The sequence below is a fragment of the Medicago sativa genome, chromosome 1 (assembly GCF_051527215.1).
Source record: "Medicago sativa cultivar Bolivia chromosome 1, Bolivia_mono, whole genome shotgun sequence".
NCBI classification, from domain to species: domain Eukaryota; kingdom Viridiplantae; phylum Streptophyta; class Magnoliopsida; order Fabales; family Fabaceae; genus Medicago; species Medicago sativa.
In genome coordinates this window covers 91,660,119-91,681,512 of record NC_140749.1, presented here as the reverse complement: position 1 = coordinate 91,681,512, position 21,394 = coordinate 91,660,119, and the positions used below count along the sequence as shown (strand labels likewise).

Below are 21,394 nucleotides of genomic sequence, written 5' to 3'. Positions count from 1 at the left end.
ACAAATGTCACAGGTTGCTTTATTATCACAAGTAATAGATGGATACAATTGGTGCATATGAGACAATCTCTGATGAGAGAGATGTCCAAATCTGAAATGCCATATGGCTGAAGAAGGAATTACAACATGAGAAGATTTGTTTGAAGCAGAAAAATTACAAAGGGATGGGGAAATATTATTGGGAAGGGGTGAAGAACTAGAAGCAGAAGCATTCAGCACCAGTTTGTATAAGCCATTAGTCTTTTCACCCAAACCAATCATCTTCCTGGAATTCAGCTCCTGGATATTACAACTATTAGAAGAGAAATTCACAATACATGAAAGAGAATCACATAATTTGGAAACTGAAATAAGATTAAGTTTAAAGGAAGGACAAAACAAGACATGAGTCAGATATAATTGAGGAGAAAAGGAGACATTTCCTGCATGAGTAACTTGAACAGAAGTGCCATTTGGTAAATTCACATATGTAGGTTTAATTTTGTAAAAGGAAGAGAAAGAAGAGGAAGAAGAGCATATATGATCATTAGCACCAGAATCTAATAACCAAAAATCACAAGCAGTTTGAATAGAACAAGAGATGACACTGAAGGTACCTGTCTGAGAGGCATGACCAGATGAATGATCTGGGAATGAGGAAGTATGAATGTGATTGGAGACAGGTCCTGAAGAAGATGCTGAAGAAAGTAAATTGGCTTGTTGTAACAAGGTCACGAGGTGATCATACTTTTCTTGTGTCAAACTGAAACTAGAACCAGTTGCTACCATGTCAGAAGTGGAGGAGGGTTTGCTTGCATCAGAAGCTTCAGCAGTAGTGGCATTAGTTGAATTATGGGACTTAGTAGAATTGGGGTGCCCATGCTTCAAGTAACAAAATTCAACAGTGTGATTGTACCTATTGCAAAAAGTGCAATATCTGCCACTTGACTTATTGTTAGAAGTACCAGCAGGTCCTTTACCTTTGTTCCCAGCAAATTTCTTTGAATCATACGCATTAACAGAGACACTAGATTCATCAAGGGATATAGGGGTAGGAAGCAAAGAATTCTGACTTTCTTCCTGAGCCACAAGTGAATACACCTTGTTTATGGGAGGTAAAGGATCCATGAGAAGGATTTGAGTCTTCACCACAGAAAATGACTCATTCAATCCAGTCAAAAACTGCATAATCTGATCCTCAACTCTATAATTCTTTGCCATACGAATTGCATCAAGTCTACACGTATGAACACAGTTGCATGTAGGAATAGGTCTATGGGAGTTCAATTCATCCCAAAGACTACGAAGCTCAAGAAAATACTCCAAAACAGACTTGGTACCTTGCTTAAGATTGTTAATTGTAGAACGCAAAGTAGAAATACGAACACGATCAACTTTGGCAAACCGTTCTTTCAAATCTTCCCAAGCTGAGATGGCAGTATCATGAAACACAATGGTTTGAGCAATGGATTCAGAAACAGAGTTCAAAATCCAAGAATGAAGAAGATAATTGCAACGTTCCCAAGCACTACGATTAAGATCATCAGGATCAGGAATTGGAATGGATCCATCAATGAACATGAGCTTGTTCTTCGTGCCAAGAGCACGCTTCATGGAACGACTCCAAGCTAGATAATTGGATCCATCCAATTTCGGAGAAACAGTGAGAGATGTAGGACTTTCACTTGGATGAACGTAAAATGGAGAATCGGTATCTGGTTGAGTTTGGCGTGGAGCCATGGAAGAACAAAGAAGAAGATATGCGAAGAAGAAAGGAGAAACTGCGAAGAAAAAACGCAGAAGAAACAGAGTAACAAGAAGCTTCGATGTGAAGCAAGAAAGACGAACGAGAAGCTTCGGTATGAAGCAAGAAAGAAGAAAGAGGAAGAAGAAAAAGCTTCAAGATGAAGCTTCAATGGCGGAAGTAGTGTAACTGAATCGTAACAAACTTTTCCAACCAATTGGGAAAAGTCACTGATACCATATTATGAAAGGAAAAATGAATGAATAATATTCTCATTGATTCATGAATGAAGATCAAGTACAGCTTATATAGTGTCTAGGAGGTGTACTCTATTACAATGAACCAGCACATAGAGAATAAAGGCTAGTCTAACTAACTGAAAACTAACTAGGGCAAAGTAACTTGCTGCGCAAGTTATTGATCTAACTACTCTTATTATCAGTTTTATCTTCATGATGTGTTACTTACTGACTTCCCTTTGTTTCCTATATTTTTGCCCCTCTCAACCCTACTAAAAGGTTATGGGAAAATTGCCTACTTTTGCCATAAATGTGTAATGGTTTAATTTTAATGCCAATGAAGGACACATTTGTTTCCTGGTCTACTGTTAGTAATTTCTTTTATGTTCTTTAAAAAAGAAAAAGAAATATGCCCTCACGAGGTCAAACACATATGACAATAATAAATGCATTTTACCAGTTATGTTTTTTTCTTTTTCATGCTAACCTAGTTGATTCAGATTGATCTAGTAGGTAATTGCACTCAAATGGTTAATGAGTTTTTCCCAAAATGAATTGTTTGAGAGAATTTATTATTTACCTTTCAACCGAACTCTTGATTACTAAGGTCTCTTTCTCCTAAAAACCAAAGAGTTAATACTAAAAATATGATCTAGCCGGTAAGGTTCACAAAAACTTACAGCTAAGAACCCACAAGCCACAAAAACTTAGATCCAAATCTAGTTGCCGATGTAAGGACATCGTTGATGAATGGTATGTAAATATCTCTGTCAACATTATATGAACCCCGAGACATCGGGAGCCAAACTTGCATACCTTTTTCTTTTTATAAAAAGTTGGTGAATATTTTCTTTTTCACGATCATGTTACACAAATCTATTTGACATACAAGATGGATAATTCTCTTCAACAATTTTTTCTCCATACACAAATGTCAAAAATCAAATCACGACTACATGTTTGAGATGTTTTTAAGTCTCGTACCACTCGGCTCAATCCATAGATGATAATTATGTTTTTTTTTTTATAAAATAAATTATAAATATCTAACATATTTTTTAGGAAGATATGAGACTGACACTTCTGAAAAGAGTGCTGTTACATTCAGTTGTTGATGCGTGCATTGAATAACATTGAATTTTACTAACCTACAAATTAAATTCACACATGAAAGCACCTACCAGACCCCATTTCCTTGTCATATTCTTTTGCTTCATATCACAATCCTGTGCTTTAAATAACTCATTTCTCATCAAATTTATTACAAACACCAAACCAAACACCAAAACTCTCCCAACACAACAACTCATAGAAATTCATCACAGAATCCACCCTCTCTTCACCCTTCACACCCCTCTCAAACACAATATGGGAAAGAAAAATTTGAAACTACCTTCTCTTTTCAAAACCAAAGAAATTTCACAAAGAAAACAACATCCATGGCAATTCTTACCCTCTTGTGGCCATCCAAAAACTCTTTCTTTTCGAGTTGGTGGTACTACTGATGATGACATATTCAAAACGGTTAATTCTGTGTTTTTTGACCAAACAGAGAACATTATAGAAACACCAAAATCATGGTTCACAACATCCTCTGAATCTGCAAGTTTCTCAACAGAATCAGAAGATTACTATTGCTACAACGACGGCGAATCATTGGAGACATTGGTACGAGGAGTTAAGTCGGAGAGGTCATCGGAGAGATTGTTTTTCGAAGCAGAAGACACGAGTTCGATCTTAGAAAAGGCGAAAGCGAATGGTTTTCCATTCAAAGAAAGTGTTGTGTTAGCTATGGAGTCAGAGGATCCATATGAAGATTTTAAGAGATCAATGGAAGAGATGGTTGAGTCTCATGGTGTGAAAGATTGGGAAGGTTTGGAAGAGCTTTTGAGCTGGTATTTGAAAGTGAATGGTAAAAATAATCATGGCTTTATTGTTGGTGCTTTTGTTGATTTGTTGATTAGTTTAGCAGCTTCTAATAATTCTAATAACTCTTGTTCTAATTTAACGTTATATTCTTCTGCTGTTTCTTCTTTTGCCTCTTCTTCACCTTTGTATCTATGTGAGGGACAGAATGAGATTACTGAGATTGAAGATGATAATAATAATGTAACAGCTTCTTAGTATTAATTAGATGTAGCTAGTTTTAACCTTTTTTTGTTGTTGTACATTTTGTAGATTGAAAGAATATTTAATGAAAATTAAGTTATAGACTTATAGTCATCTTGTTTTGTGGTTTTGTTGTTAATTAAATTATGATGCAGGGCATCTTGAATCATAACTTAACAAGATGAGTTTTAGTCTCCTTTAATCATGTTTAGGGAGAAAATAATAACAAAGATATCTAATTGACCGAAGAATTTAAAAATAAATTGACAATTTATTTAAAATGGTTCTAATTAATTCAACACTAAAATGATAGAAATGAACTAAATAGCTCTAAAAATCTGCATTTGATGAAAAACTATCTACAAGGTTGTTCTTGGAGGTTGCACTCTCATCTTGTCTTTGGCTTCCACCGATTCCTTATAATCTTTACGACAGCATTGATGTAATTTTTGGAAGGAAATGAAGTGGTACACCAAACATCCACATTCCCAAACCTCACTACTCTAAATTATATTTTATTTTGACAATTTCATATAAATTAAGAAATACAGTTAATTTTATATAAAAAAATTATAAATTACTTTACAAAATTATCTTTTATTATTAATATGAGAAAGAGAAATTAAAAGAATTGAAAAATGCACGTCTTTTAAAATTGCCAACAATAAAATGGAAAACTTATGAAATAAACCATTGTACTAAAAAGAGTATTGTAGGAAAGCTAAGAAGAATATCATTTTCGAAAAACAATAAAAATAATGTTTTGATATTTTTAAAATTTCTAAAAAATGCTGGTATTGTTTTAATAAATTGTAAAGAAAGAAATAACAGAATTTTCAACGCTAATGAATGCTCGATTTTGCACTTAGTGGACAAAATAAAGTCGCTTTCCTTCTCACGGGTGAAGGAGAAATTACAATTCTTCGTTAATTACCATGGTTGGTGGCTTAATCCACTAGCAATGTTGGGCTACGAATAAGTGTTATTTCTTTCGCTTTTCTTTTTGTTTCTTTCCTTTTTCCAGGTTGTAAATATTGTACAGACTTTTATGTTTTTCCTGGTCACACCTTGTGCTAGGAACGACATGCTGTGTTATAATATATTCCATTTTAGTCTCTTAAAAAAAATTGTAAAGAAAATGACGAAAAACATATCAAATTTATATTGTCATGTTTATTAGTTAAATTGAAGGTGAAAACATAGAATATGGAAAGTAAATGAAAACAAGAACCGCATAATATAGCCCTGTTTAGTCAATATTATGCAAACTTCAGTGTTAAGTTTGATGGAAACAAACAAATGAAATTGCTTATAATTTAGTAAAGGGTTAATTATGTTTCTAGTCCCTATAAAATAGCGACCTTCTAAGTTTAGTCCCTACTTAATTTTAATAGCATTTTTAGTCCCTAATTTTGTTTTTCTGCACTCAGTATTAGTCCCTACTCAATTCAACTTTGTTTAATTTATGCTTAAACTCTTAAATTTTTGAACAATTTTTTGCAGACATGTTTAGAACATTACTAAAAGTTCGTCCGCAAAAAATTATTGCAAAATTTGATTTCTACATCCAGATTTTATTACTTTTTATCTTTAACTTTTGTCGTTTTAAAAAATTCATATTTAATTCATTTCATGTCAGAAAATTCTAAATTTTAGTAAACGAACCTTTCATAGTGTTCTAATCTTGTCTCAAAAAAAATCGTTCAAAAATTTAAGAGTTTAAGGATAATTAATCAAACTTTGTTTTAGCAGGGACTAAAATTATAAGTAATTTTTTTTTATAGGGACTAAAAATGCTATTAAAATTAAGTAGGGACTAAACTTACAAGGTCGCTATTTTATAGGGACTAGAAACATAATTAACCCTTTTTTAGTAAATACAAACACCTTATCAGTTATAGTCATTATACCAAATTGGCTAAAATATGGTATTGGTCCCTGCAAAATGGGTCAGTTTTGGTTTTAGTCTCTGCAATTTTTTTTTATAGTTTTTGGTCCCTGCAAAAATAGGTCAGTTTTGGTTTTAGTCCCTGCAAATTTTTTTTATAGTTTTTGGTCCCTGCAAAAATAGGTCAGTTTTGGTTTTAGTCCCTGCAATTTTTTTTTTTATAGTTTTTGGTCCCTGCAAAAAATTTTGTTTTTGGAAATAGTCCCTGACCCCAATTATGTGATGATTTGTCACTTTTGTGCATATGTGGCATATGTGTTTACTTAATAAAAAGAATATTATTTTTTATAATTTATATAACAATAATTATTTTTTAATTAAAAAATAATAATAAAACAGATACAATAATTATTTTTTAATTTATAAAAGTGACAAATCATCACATAACTGGGGTCAGGGACTATTTCCAAAAACAAAATTTTTTGCAGGGACCAAAAACTATAAAAAAAATTTGCAGGGACTAAAACCAAAACTGACCTATTTTTGCAGGGACTAAAACCAAAACTAGCCTATTTTGCAGGGACCAATACCATATTTTAGCCTACCAAATTATATGTAACACATTTTGATTATTGAAATGAGTTAAGTTTTTTTTTTCCTTAAAAATAAAAAAAACCCCACATAATATAGCGATATTAAATTAAAATACAACTAGAAGCAAATTAAGCATCACCATTCAGTTCCTTTCCAAAAAAAAAAAGCATCACCATTCAGTTTGTATATGTGAAAACTCCAAATAAGCGAATTTAGATCGCCTGAAGTGCAAAGTGCAAACCTGCACAGTAAGGGATGAGCAACTCATACAATCTTCTCAAAGTTGAAATTTTGGGGATAAGTTTCTTGTATTGCGGACTATGAAGTCCATATAATCCAAATATAGAGACGTATATCCGTATCGGATACCGATACTCTGCAGATACTCACGGATACTAACGGATATGTATTTACAATGTATCGAAATTAATTATTTTAATTTTAAAAATATATTTTATCGGATACTTATAAAATACTCGACATATACACAAATACTTATATAATAATTCACATATACGTATCATACTTATATAATAATTCACATATACGTATCATGGAAGAAGAAAAAAATGAAGGGTAAAGAAGTGAGATTGTATTGTGAAAATTCAATAGAGATGTATATGGTTCAATTTAAGATATGAATCAGTATAATAGTTTTTCGATTAACCAAATAAAAATTATGTTTTTATGTAGATGAAGGTAACCATAGAGAAGATTAAATCAAGGGTTAATTATGTTTTTGGTCCCTACAAAATTGCGACCTTGTAAGTTTAGTCCTTACTTAATTTTAATAGCATTTTTAATCCCTACAAAAAAATTCTGCACTCAATATTAGTCCTTACTCAATCCAAATTTGTTTAATTTATGCTTAAACTCTTAAGTTTTTCAACAATTTTTTACAGGCGTGTTAAGAACGTTATTAAAAGGTCCTCTGAAAAAAAATATTTTTGTTACTATTTTTCAACAATTTAGGGTTTAACGTTTTTAATGTCCATATTTTTGTTACTTATATCTTAAACTTTTGTCGTTTTAAAAAATTCATATTTAATTTATTTCATGTTAAAAAATTATAGATTTTAGTAAATGAACCTTTCATAGTGTTCTAAACTTGTATAAAAAGAATCGTTAAAAAATTTAAGAGTTTAAGGATAATTAAACAAAATTTATTTTAGCAGGGACTAAAATTATAAGTAAATTTTTTTTTGTAGGGATTAAAAATGCTATTAAAATTAAGTAAGGACTAAACTTACAAGGTCGCAATTTTGTAGGGACCAAAAACATAATTAACCCTTAAATCAATCAACATTAAAAAAAAATTCATTTTGAGTTCTTTTATTGATGCATTTGTTGATATCCTAATATATGAAAGAAAATAAAATATAATTTACACGAAAACTTCACTTTTTTATTATCACTTTTTTTTTTTTTTTTTGTAAATTGTGACTTTTATGATTATATAGTGATGAAGACCGAAGAGTAATCAATACTTTTTTTTTTCCAGGAATTTTATGCATATAAGTTTCGATATTTGTTAACGTATTTTAACTGTATCGTATCCTAAATTTCAAAAATTTTGTGTATCAGCTATTGTATGGTACTCATACCCGTACTACGTATTCAGGCTTCATAGATTGCAGAACATGGTAAACAACTCCTTGAAAGTCAAATGCTATTATTGCAACGATCACAAGTAATAAAATTATGAGCAATATAGATATTATTCTATCGATCATCTCGACGAGCAACAGAAAAAAGTTATATACTCTTATATGAACACAACTTTTTCTCGTCCAACTACATCTTCACCTCGAAGCTTTTCACTAATCCTTCGACAGCCATTTTGAGACCACACAGGAGGATCAGATTTCCAATCCACCGAGTCGTGTTCTCCACGATAAGGACTTAAAACTATTCGCTCAAGTTTCTGGGCATATTTCAGAGCATTCATTACAAACTCAATTTCATACCAATTGCCAACACAGCCTCCTAATTCAATAACTCTGATCTCGTCATGAGAGCATATTTCAACATCTTTGACAGCTTTTTGTTTTTTAATGATCTTTGGATATGTGAGCTATCAAAAAGAGAAATCAAAATAGGAATGGTAGTTAAATTGACAAATTTATACCAATGAATGCAAATCCATACGTCTAAGAAAGATTTCTAAACAAATAACAAAAGCTTGTATAACTATAAATATAAGAGGTGTGCTAGGAACACTCACTTTAACAAACTCTTTCCAACACTTAATCTCTTATGGGATGAAATACATGTGGATCACATCATTTTAAAAATACGCCAAACATAAAATGGTAGGACCCGCATGATTTCACCTAATAAGAGAGTGATTGTTGAAAAGAGATTGTTAAAATGAGTATTCCTAGCACTAGTCTAAATGTAAAATACTTCCAATGAAGAGTTGAACTCTTGAGAGTAATCAAATCAAAGTTTAGATTTGGAAAGATAATGGACAGGAAAGTGCATTAAACTCAATTGGTGTTAGCATATTAGGATGTTTTAAACATATATGATCTTATTTCATGACTCACCAGATCAAAAGAATAACTTAATTTATGAATGAAGTCATGGCTCAAAATCAAATGATAACCATAACAATAAATAAATATATAAAACATGGGTATTAAGCATGTTCACTCACCATGATTGAAAGTTTCTGCAAATGAGGAAAAGTTTGAAGGATGTTGAGAATCCACAAAAGATCAAACTCCAAATCACTTAAGATGTCCCAGGGCGACCACTGTATGATGAAGTTCAATTGTTTAAGATGTTTGAGTGGTTGAGTCATTTTTAGCAAAGGTTTGACCTGAACAAGAACAAGAATGTGTAAGATTCAAAATAAAACATTAAAAAGACAAAGAAATGTAAAAAGAACTCACTGTTCCAACACATTACGACTAACCATTGAATAGATGTCCAATTGCAGAATATCAAGTTCAGTAAGAGTTGACAAGAGTGCAAATGCATTAACATATTCGTCGGATATAACTGGTATACGAATTCTCTTTAACATAGGGGTATTGATGTAAAAGGTCTCCAAACCAGGACCAAAGTACTCCAATGAAGTGAGTTTAAGGCAATCTAGTGAACAAAGGTTTACACCCTTTTTGATGTTGTTGGATACGACATGACAGTTTTTAACCTCAAGATGACATAAGGATGAACTCACTATCTTTGGCATTGATGATTTGAACTCACAATATATTAAGTGAAGCTCATCAAGTAGTTCTAAATTAGACACCAGACTTGTAATAAACAGTTCATCCACTTTTGTACTTCCAAGTGTAAGTGATCTCAAATTTTTGAACAGAATAAAGTCACAGTTGGTGAAATGGCAAACTAGACAGTTTTGTAGATGTAAATGCTTTGGAGTTGAAGCTTTGATCTTCGAAAATAAGTCAAAGGAAAACTTGTAACGTTTGGGTGAAGGACCGAGATGTGCATAAGGCCTTCCTAGAAAAAGTAGATCGATTCTTTCAACTCCTCTTGCAATCGCAAAACTTATCCATTGACCAATATTGTTACTATGTTCACAATCTAAATAGAAGTTCACTAGGAAAGAATCAATCTTTGTTCCTTCAAAATTCATAACAAACTGGTCTACTCGATTTACAAATTCATCCCTACTCAGATCAAAATCGGTAAAACAAACCACAGTAGAATCTCTAGGGAGTTCAATGAGATCCCCAGTTTCTAGTAGTTCCATCTCGCTTCCAAGAACATTGTGGATATCAAAGTAGAGATCTCTCCTTAAAGCCCATAGCCTGCACCACCTTCTAGACAGTATGCTGGTTTTCAACAGATCTTTCATGGGTAACATTGTCAAGATATGAGACAAAATGCAATCGGGTAACTGACTAATGCAATCCATCTTATTATGAGAAAGCTTCATGAATAGTTAAAATACACCTGAAACATATAAGCAAAGATTAATAGTTTCCATAACTACAATGAAAGATGCAAAATGAAGAAGAAACTTATAATCCCACTGAAAGTATTTCATACAAAAAAGTAGTTTATTAAGATTATCCAAAAAAAAAAAAAAAAGATAGGCATCCATTTGTAGAATGGTCCAAATGAAAAACCACGAAATCAAAAACAGAGAAGGAAAATCTGAATGCATACGGATTGTTACTATAGAGTCAACTCTTTAAATGGAAGGTGTTAGAATAATAGCAAACAGTGCTTATATACACAAACTTACCATTAAGCATAACACAAATACAAAACGAGGGGCATAGAAGAATCTCTTGATTTTCTAAATCACGCCTTAAATACTGAAAACCCACACATTCAGGTCTCATTGAAAGATTACTTTAGACCTCATTTTTTCAACTAAGAAGCAAAACAAAAGGAAGAAAGTCCATTAGATGTCAGGGTAGTTAGTGGTAAGATGAGTTTGATTTTATAACCTCGAGAGGCAAGAGTTCGAATCTCCTCATAAACAATTGTAAGACTTTCATTAATGCCACCTTAATTAATAATAATTTCACTTTTTACCAATTTTATTTTTAAAAGTAAAACTTTGTTTTTCCTCAAAATAAAAAGGAAGACAGGAAAATTGTCATTTCAAACAAAATATATCAAAACATATTTCCAAGCTAATTGATTTGTTTTGATTTCCTGTATCTTCATCTTGGGGTAGAGTTATACAACTTAGCATTAAATTTGAAATTACTCTACATAAGAGACTCAATATGTCCAACTGAAAAAAGTAGCAGTAGAAGTGCAAAAAAGCAAAAATGGCATAACTACTAATTCAGTCACATGAGGTATCCAGCACTTCAAGACTGCACAAAATTAAAGGGCAAATAATCATTTCCATTCTTAAATTTGTAACGAATAGCCACAATGATCCTCCAATGTAGCAAAATTTCAAAATAGTAATTGATTGTGCACTCCGTTAGTCAAAATAGTCTATGGCGAGAACAAATGCTATTATTTCCGATCAAGAAATGCTTACATCAATCATGTCTATTCCCCGTTTTAACCCTCCTTATGTTAACTCACCACGCTTTAGCCCTCCAAGAGCTCCAAGGTCATGGCATTAAAGGAAACATTTTAACATCAAATACTATTTTGACTAAAGAGTGTACAATCATGACTATTTCATAATTTTGCTACATCGAGGACAATTGTGGCTACTCGTTACGCATTCAGGGACAAAAATGACTATTTGCCTCAAAATTAATATCAAGTAAATGAAGCATACTAAATGCAGACAATAATAACAATATGGAATAACAATCAAGTAATAGTACAGTTATGTTATTGAAATGGTACTGTTTAACAGCATAATAAATCACTCAAATTTCGTTACTTTAATTGTAACATGTTATCTTAATTTTTTCTCTCTTATCTTTGACCTCTTGTAGAATTATGCAACTACTCATAGCTAAGTACAGAAAAATAAATTCTCATTTAAATTCCAATCGGCACCCACCACGATGATTCCACTACTATCTTTCATTTCTTAACTTTTCTTAACCAAGCAATTGGGCTAAGTGGTTAATCAGCTCCACCAAAAGACGAAATATTCGATTACAAATTTTTGTCAGGCTATACTTGGGTCACGGCCGGACTCCGGATTAGAGAACCCCTTCCGGAAGGTTAACGCAAAGAAAAATATGAATCTCAACTTTATATACATTACTCGACCTATTGTAGAAACTAAAGTAAAACCTAAATGGTAGCAAAAAAATCAGAAAAGAAATTGAAATACTAATCAAGGATGAAGAAACAGAAAACATACCGAGATTTTAACGGGAAGATGTACAACGAGAGATTGAGATCGCTAGGGCAGAGCAGAGAGTTTGTAATTTGTATTCAATCAGAAGCAGAATAAGCGGAGAGACAAAATCCAAGTATATATAGTAGGCGTGCAAATGAGACAAATGATCTACGATGATGCACTGTCTTGTTATCACTAAATCCAATTATGCCCCCCATTCACGCCAAATTCTTTTTTTTGTTGTTCAAATAGCTCTCTAATATAAAGAACTACTCCCTCCGTTTCAAAATGAGTGTCGCTTTAGCCAAAAAAATTTGTTTCAAAATGAATGTCACTTTCGGTTTCCAATGCAATAATAACTTTTTCTTTTCAATTGTACCCTCCAATTAATACTCTGCACACTACTTCCAAAGTATTACTTTTAAAACTAACCAATAGTTAATAAGGATAATTTGGTAAAATAATCATTCTCTTTCTTTTAATCATTGCATTTCTTAATATGTGTGTAAACACCTAAAACGACACTCATTTTGAAACGGAGGGAGTAGTATGGATACCCGTGCCAAGCACGAGCTAGAATTTTTTCATATTTGAGGGAGATAATGTTGTGATGTATCAAATGTAAGTTATAGTCTAACATTGAGTAGAGGATTGAAGGTTGAACAACATATAAGTGAAAAAAATTCATACACTTAATGGCTTAAAATATTGGGTGAAAATATGGTATCATTCTTATTTGTGTGGTTCCTCTCTATTCGATTCAACTTTGTGGGGAAAACGGAAGTGATTCAAGGTGGTAGATCACAGATGCAAAGAGTCTCATACTTGAAGAAGAGATGTTAATGTGTCAATTGTGAGTTAAAGTTTTGCATGAACGCTAGAGTAAATTTTAAAGAACATTTAAATGATATACCCATATACCTAGTTAATTCCTTAAAGCTCTATATTGGATGGAATAGTAGATTTCGAAGAAGGTATCAGTAAAAAGACTCATATACTTGATGCTATAAGATATTTTGTAAGGATGTGGTATCAATCTCACTCGTGTGGTTTCTAGTATACTGTGGGAATCATACCCAGTGTAGGATTCCCTGGTAGTTCCAAAATTATGATGAATTTTTTTGTTAGTTTTTGGATCCCCGGTAGTCCCCCAACAACTCAATATATTCCGTATACTTTCACAGACAAAGCACACACTCCTTAATTTTTTTCCCTTATCATTTCTCTTATGTTAAAATTCATTTTCATACTATATTTTTATTCAACTTCTATTATTTTAAATTCCTTTAATTTTGATATTAGGTGGGATATAACAATCGAAAAATGCAGATGTGTTATGTTGAGTTTAGAAAATACATGCTTATTAAACATTTTAAAATTATATTGAGTTTTTTTAATTAAGTCTAATTTGTTGGTAAAATAATTACTCAAGATTCCTCAATTCCTTCAACAAATCTATAAAATTAACGACAACTCGTATTATTCACTACTCTCTTATGGACAAAACACACTGCATATTTTTTTCTCTTATTATTTCTCTCATATCCAATGTTCTTTTTCGTATTCATTGTGTTTCTTCTAATTTTCTTTATCTCTTCTCGTGAAAGAAAGGAACATAAACATACATCCACGAAATAATCATCAACCCAAATTTTTGAACATGTTGTGTCTCTATTTTACTTTCCATGACCGTGTCACATAATTAAGAACACATGTAATCACACAGTTGGTTAAAATATGGTAACATTTTCAAGTGTGAGTTAACATTCTACATATTGGATGAAAGAGTAGATTTTGATCAAGATAGAAATGAGATGACCCATTTACCTAGTGCCTTAAGGTTTTTTGTGAAGACGTAGTGTCAATCTAACTTGTTTGGTTGCTATTAACATAACATGATTATCCAACCTAATGTAGGCTCTATTGGAAGGCCTAACATTATGATAAACTGATTTGTTAGTTTTTGAATGTCATTTGTTTGATTTTTTTTTTTATCTTAAATTTTAGTTAATAAATGTCATTCGCTTTAATGCTATATTTTTTATTCAAACTTAATATCTTTTTCAAATTCATTTACTTTTGGCATTTGATGGGATTTTACATTAGACAAATGCAGATGTATTATGCTAAGTTGATAAAATACATGTTTATTAAAAAATTTAAAATGGTATAACACTTTTTTTGGTTTAGTCTAATTCTTCTTCTAGAAAATTTTAAATTTAAGTTTTTTCATGTTGTTCTCTTTCATACCATTTATTTCATTCAACTTGTATTATTTCAAATTCTTTTATTTTTGGTCTTTGGTAGGATTTAACCTTAGAAAAGCACTTTTATGTATGTTAAGTTGACAACATACATGTTTATTATACATTTTTAAATGATGTGGTTTGTTTTTAATTGAGTCTAATGTTTTGGTAAATTAATTATCGAGAAATTCTCAACCCTTTCAAGAAACTCATAAAATTACCAACAACTTTTGAAAAATGTGTTTCATAATGTAATTCCAATAATCAAGAACAATTAAACCAATAAACTTTTTTCAGTAAAAAACCAAGATGAGAGATGGTTCATGTATAATGAATATGCTATTTATCATGATTAATTTGAATTAAAAATGCATTTTCTACTTCATTGTGATTTTCCGACTCTAAGGGTTTAATCTAGTGGTAAAAAGAAAAACTTTGGATTTAGAGGTTCCAACTCATGACAGAAAACCCATTGCATATCTTTTTCTCTTATCATTTCTCTCATATTCAATGTCCTTTTTCGTATTCACTTTGCTTCTAATTTCATTTATCCCTTCTCATGAAAGAAAGGAGTGTAAACCTACATCCATGAAATCACCACTAACCCACATTTTTGAACATGTTTGTGTCTCTATTTTACTTTTTATGACTACGTCACATAATTATGAATGCATAAATTCACACACTTGATTAAAATACGTTAATGTATGAAGTGTGAGTTAACGTTTTACATATCGGAAGAAAGAGTAGAATTTGATCAACATATAAATGAGATTACCCATATGTCTAGGGCTTTAAGGTTCTGCGTGAAGATGTAGTGTCAAATTAACTTGCGTGATTGCTATTGACCTAACATGATTACCCAACCCAATGTAGGCTCCACTGGAAATCCCGACATTATGATAAACTCTCAGGATTTAGTCTAGTTAATTGTGATTTTCCAACTCTCATGGTTTAATCTAGTAGTAAAAAGACAAATTTTAGATCTAGGCTAGTATCATTGGAGATAGATGAAATCATATTTCATACCTTTCACAAAATCAACATTCGTCGACATATTTTTTTTTATTAAAAATAAAGTCAATATGATTTGTGTTTCTTATTTTATTAACTTCATTAAATATTATACCTCAAAAATCGTTAGTGCAATGATCATTAAAGAGTTATCCCATGTACATTTTTATTTATAAAATTAGACATAAAGGCATTAAAAAAAGTGTTATTAAAAGACATTTACATGCATTATGCTATTAAAAGGACACGACATATATACTTTAAAAAAAAATTGAAATACAGACTTTGTAGAAAATTAGTAAAATTGGAATTTAAAAAATCACTGGTTATTGCTCAAATTTAATTTTGGGTAACATTCGATTCTTCTTCAAAACTTTATTATTATTGTTTCTATAATTATATGATTTTTCCATTTTATTGAATAATCTTTCCTAAAAAATGTTTTCGATTGATCTTTTTTCTTTTATAATATGCTAAAATTTAGGCTTTCATTTTGAATCAAAAAGTTGAGATTTTTCATTTTTAATTTTTTTTTAAATTTACAATTTAAAAAAAAATGATAAAATGTTTAGATGAGTTAGGCTTCAGAAGCTCATCAGGGTCAAAACAAATCTCATGGCTCGAAGAGCATTTAGAGAGGTACTTGTAAATCATTCACTAAAGAAGTCTTCGCGCATGCACACCATAAGTTAAATCAATTACCTTGCAGTTAAGTCAATTCTTTACCAATTGAGTCTACCTTCCTTTGTAATGCTACTATTAGTAATTTAGTATTAACTTATAAAAAAAAAATTTAAAGACATGTTACCATATTTAAAAAAAAAAAACATGATAGCAAATATTAATACTAATAATATCATTCAATTCTCCTTTTAAATATTGTTGTTATTACTATTTCTATAATTATATGATTTTTCCGTATTGTTAATTTTTTTTCTTTGGCTTAAATGTCACTTTGGCCCTGTAACTAATTTTAAAGTTTAATTTAGTCCCATAACTTTAAAATTGGTCAATTTAACCCATAAACTTATTTTAAAATCTCAGTTTGGGCCCTTAATTTTAATATAAGTCAAATTGATCTCTTAACTTGTGTAAGTTAGTGCTACTTGATCCTTTATCGTATAACCAGATTAAACTTTGTTAGTATCATTAACAAAAAAAACACCATTAAATAGAAGCAAATTTATATGTAGTACAAACCTATGGAATATCATCTTTTAAAAAAGGAATAGGTGTAAAAATATGATGCAATATTCAATTTCATTATTTTTAGAAAAGTAATAAAGACCGTTTAGTGGAAATTATATTGTTGTATATTGTATGATTATTTTTAGGGAAAATGATAATGAGCATTTATTCCCTAAAATAATAATAATGGGTATTTAGGTGTCTTTATATTTTTTTTTTTGTTAACCTTATGGTTCCTAAGAGAAGAGTTCAACCGTGACGTAACTAAAATATGAGTTTTCCCAAAAAAAATCATTTGATGGAGTTCATAAACAACTTGAGCCAAAATAAGTGATTTTCATATTTATTTTTTTAAATTACTATGATTACGATTTCAAAATCAATCAATTTTAATTTTTCAAGTTTGGAGAAGTGTTTTAAAAGAATTGTTTTTCCGTAGAAGTCAAGGATGGAACGAATATTGTGGAAAGAATTAAATATGGAGTCATTTTTAAACCATTTGCGATTATAAATTTTAATAATAGAATTGATGCTCCTTAAAAAAAAAAGAATGAATACAAAGATATGGTGTTGAATAAAACATTAATATTTTTTTCTAAAAAAATTTAATAATTTAATAATCATTAATTAGAATATTATTTTTAATAATAGTATGAATTCATTTAAATATTTCATAAGGATGAAGGAAATAAAACTAAAAAAAATCAAAAACATTATACACTAACGCAAGGTCTTGTTTTTGTTTTTTATTTATACGCCCATTAATTAATTAACTTTGTCCACTCAAATATCTATTTGTTTTAATTATAAAATATTAGTTTTGTTATTGTCTGTTTTAAATAAATCAAAGGAGCCATAAAAACAATTTTTTTTTGTTATCTACAAAAGAAAATAGAAACATGAATAGAGATTCGGTCAAAAACAAAGAATATAGAAAAAAGCACCAAAAGAAAAATTTAAAAGAAAATATGAGTAGAAAATAGCAACATAAGAAATCACAATAAAAAGTAACATGTCATTAAGAAATAAACAAATAAAAGAAAAGAGAATGGGGTTGAAAACAATGATTTTTTTATGGGAGGAAGATGTAGATGAAAATAATGAAAAACAAATTGTCTCTATATATAGGAAAAAAAATCATGTCATTATCAATTTTGATTGGCTCATGAAAAGTAAATGAGTCATTGATCCATTTTGATTGGCTAACAAAAAGTAAATGATTCAATATCCATTTTGATTGGTTGACAGAAAAACATTAAATGAGATGAAGAGCAAGAAGATGCCACGTGTACTATCGCTTATAGAGGTATGCTTTTGTATTATATAAAGATATTTCAAAAAAGTTCATGTTAATTTTTACTCAAAAAGATTTTTGTGTCAACGTATTAATGAAAAAATTGAGAATGTTTTAGTCACTATGAGCTTAGCTCATTTGGTAAGGGATAATGCACAATATGTGCAGGGTCCGGGGTTCGAACTCCGGACATTCCACTTATTCTCTAGCCACTAGGCTATTACTTTACCAAAAAAAATGTGAGAATGTTTTATAAAGTTAGAAATTAATTTAAGAGCACTCATACATAGATCACCTTAGGTGACATACACACTTTGACATCCGCATACAATTGTGATATGCGGTAAAAATAGTAAAACTCATTCAAAAAGGGTGATGGTGTGATATGAAATGACTAAAATACCCCTGCCACATGAGAGTGTACATGAGTGGTACATAAACAAGGATGTCAACCTATCATTTCCCTTAATTTAATGGTTTCAGTCAATTAAATTTGTTATTTGCCGGAAAGGGAGGTAATGGTGTGTAATTAAAAAAATTGTCTTGAAATTTTCTTGATAAAGTTTGTCACAATATCTATCATTTTCCATGATTAAATTGAGAATGTTTTACAAATTTAGAAATTAATTTAACGGTTACTCTTCTTTTTTTATGAATATAAGAGTAGCATAAAGTTTAATGGTTTACGTATTTATCATTCAATCATTTAATGTTATGTTATTTTTTGAATGAGCGGTGCTATTTAGTGGGAAGGAAAACATCAAGAAGTTATCCCGAATAATTTGGAACCGTTAGATTAAGGGCTTCTACACAATACATGGGCAGCTGACAATATAATAAGGTGGAGAAATACAAGGAATGCAAGGTCGTGATACTCTCGGGATATTATTTCTCGGGAGAAGTAGCATTTTCCTTTTTCAATTATTTTAAACTAAATTTAATTTCTTTTTAATTAATTTTGCCTATTGATTCACAACTATACTCTAGATACAAAGGTTTTTTTTCTTCCTCATATCAATTCCAACCTCCACACTCTCTGACATGATCTACCGCCACAATAATCTAGTACACGGCTACTCCGCTTTCCCGGCCACAAACTCCATCGACTTCATGAAGGAACTCATCGAATGAGAACATCAAATTGAAGGAATTGTTGAAGATATACCCTTGTCATTTTGTGTGTGTCGTCGCTCAGTTGTGTCCCTATATCAAGATGAAGATGAAGGTTCATCTCTTTTGTTCATTTGTTTTTTTGTTCTGTACAGTGTGAGAGAAGACAGAGTGGTTGTGATGCAAAACAATGGGAAAGAGCTGAATCACAAGATTATAACACGTGTCCCTGATCTGATGGTTGTGATTAACTTATGCATGGTGCATAAGTTATGGCTTATGCACCATAACTTTTGCCAGGGAATAGAGCCCGACACTTTATAATCACTAATATGAGCACCTTAATCTTGCTAGCAATATGGTTAATAACCGTTCCAAGCAATAATGGTTTTTGTTTTTCTTTTTTATGCTCCTGTACATGCAGATATGGAAAGGTGAATAAATGTTGTTTGTGAATGAACCGGTAAAATGGTTAATTCTGATGTCCAAGAACAAAATAAGGGTGTCTAAAAAACAATTTAAAAAAAATGAATTTCTTTGGGTTGCAGATTAATTGGACCCTGGTAATGCAATTACAAAAATATTAGGCCCAAGACAATAATTCGGAAATTGCTTTTCTCCCCTTCAAAATTACTCTTTCCTTTAAAAATGTTCAACGTGAGTTAATTCGGGAATGAGAAAAACTGAAAGGAAGAAGAGCAAATTTTTTTCCACCCTTGACTATTACAAACTGCATTTGTCTAGATTTGCTCGTTCAAACGGAGAAAAATGCCGTTTTATACGAATTATCTATCTTTTTTTTGTGTTATACGAATTTATCAATCTATGTAGGTGTTTTTTTCTTCGAAATTGATAAATCCAGCTGGGAGTGGTTTTCAGAAATGAGTATCATTATGAACACCTAATAATAAAAGAACCAAAGTTTCTCCTTATACCTTACAATGTATGATTTAAAAATTACGGTAGATGTATATGATTTTAAATTATCAAGTTGTTCCCACTAATAAGAATTTAAAAATGTAAAAAAAATGGAATAAACTAACTTTTTTTATAATGTATGTCGCCAACATGTATTTTGGTGTATTTGAGTAAGCATTTGTGGCCCTACCTACGTACAATTGAGGTGTGTGTGACTGCCAAAGATCAATTATCATTTGGGCACCATAATTTCTTTTATTTTTAAGTTAAGTAATATTATGTTGTCAATTTAATTTTCATAGATCTAAGATTTCTTCTCTAAAAATACAAATCATGACCTTGTTGTCAATTTATGTTGCATTCAAGACATTAAGGAAACCAATGACCTTGGGTGTTATTTAGGATATGCTTCACAAAAAAAATTCTAAACATTCGTTCAGCATTCTTATTGACAATATGAGAAAAAAAATTAACTAGATGAAAAACTAACTCTTTCTGTTGCAGGTCATATCACCCTACCTCTACCTTCTTTGGCTATTTGTGACCGCTGACCACAACCGTCCTAGTCGCCACTAGGATCCCGAATCTAATATGCACATCTTGCGAGATTGTGATGAAGCTATAAAATTTTGGTCCCCAATCATCAAACCAAATTATTGGGCGAAATTCTTTAGTCTAGGTTTCATGTCTTGGCTTGAATGGAACCTTGATAACGATGATATTGGAAATTTTTTAGCTTTGTAGAAGGATCATAATGAACTGTTTTATTTTATCGATATTCCATTCTCTTTGGGGTTTGACTTCTCCATATTGCCAACAAAGTACAAATGGAGAGTTCTAACACCACCATCCATATCAAATGGGACTCCCAGTCAAGTTTAATGTAGATGAAGCTCATAGAAAAATGAATGACTTTTCAGCTTGTGGAGATTTGCTTAGAGACTTCCAATGTAGTCTTATACAAGGTTTCTATTGTAATCTTGCTCGCAACCATTCTCATGTGCTGAGATGTGAAGTTTAGTTCATGCCATATGTATTACTCGCAATCCTCACCTTGATCATGTTGTTTTTTAGATAGATTATACCCTAATTGCAACTGTTTTTAATCAATTAACCTCAATCTCTTATCTCAAATCTCTCTTGAAAGATGTACTTAACGTCCTTCACCTCTTCGATTGAACGGCCACGGGCCACCATTCAATATTGTTTCAGAGAGGCTATTCCTACGCAGACTTATTAGCTAAAAACAATTTTTCTTCTTCTTACAATTGCTTAAAAAATATTTCATGATACTTTATTTCCAATTTTTATTGAATCAAAAT

At 31.0% G+C, this 21,394-nt stretch overlaps 2 protein-coding genes across 3 annotated transcripts; one reads left to right on the top strand and one right to left on the bottom strand.

Annotated features, from left to right (window-relative positions):
- Window positions 1–3,100: 3,100 nt before the first annotated feature.
- On the top strand, window positions 3,101–4,183 carry OFP13 (ovate family protein 13). Its single transcript, XM_085740636.1, has one exon. The coding sequence runs from the start codon at window positions 3,130–3,132 to the stop codon at window positions 4,084–4,086; it is 957 nt and encodes a 318-aa protein (XP_085596762.1). The 5' UTR covers window positions 3,101–3,129; the 3' UTR covers window positions 4,087–4,183.
- Window positions 4,184–8,184: 4,001 nt separating this feature from the next.
- Window positions 8,185–12,414, bottom strand: LOC146959124 (putative F-box protein At3g58860). 2 transcript variants are annotated; one of them, XM_085740657.1, is made up of 5 exons: window positions 12,324–12,414; window positions 11,535–11,602; window positions 9,474–10,480; window positions 9,213–9,377; window positions 8,185–8,627 (listed from the first exon to the last, which is right to left on the bottom strand). In XM_085740657.1, exons 3-5 carry the CDS (start codon window positions 10,461–10,463, stop codon window positions 8,319–8,321), a joined length of 1,464 nt encoding a protein of 487 aa, XP_085596783.1. In that variant the 5' UTR covers window positions 10,464–10,480; window positions 11,535–11,602; window positions 12,324–12,414; the 3' UTR covers window positions 8,185–8,318. The 2 variants fall into 2 exon arrangements, with proteins under 2 accessions (XP_085596783.1, XP_085596782.1); XM_085740656.1 differs by lacking the exon at window positions 11,535–11,602.
- Window positions 12,415–21,394: the final 8,980 nt, after the last annotated feature.

Bases quoted from the DNA above. Each gene is read 5' to 3' on its own strand.
- OFP13 (XM_085740636.1), top strand. From the start codon at position 3,130: ATGAAAGCACCTACCAGACCCCATTTCCTTGTCATATTCTTTTGCTTC.
- LOC146959124 (XM_085740657.1), bottom strand. From the start codon at position 10,463: ATGAAGCTTTCTCATAATAAGATGGATTGCATTAGTCAGTTACCCGAT. The intron at 9,378-9,473 runs GTTAGTCGTAAT...GTTCTTGTTCAG, and splicing joins AATTGGACATCTATTCAATG to GTCAAACCTTTGCTAAAAAT. The intron at 8,628-9,212 runs GTGAGTGAACAT...TCTTTTTGATAG, and splicing joins TGCAGAAACTTTCAATCATG to CTCACATATCCAAAGATCAT.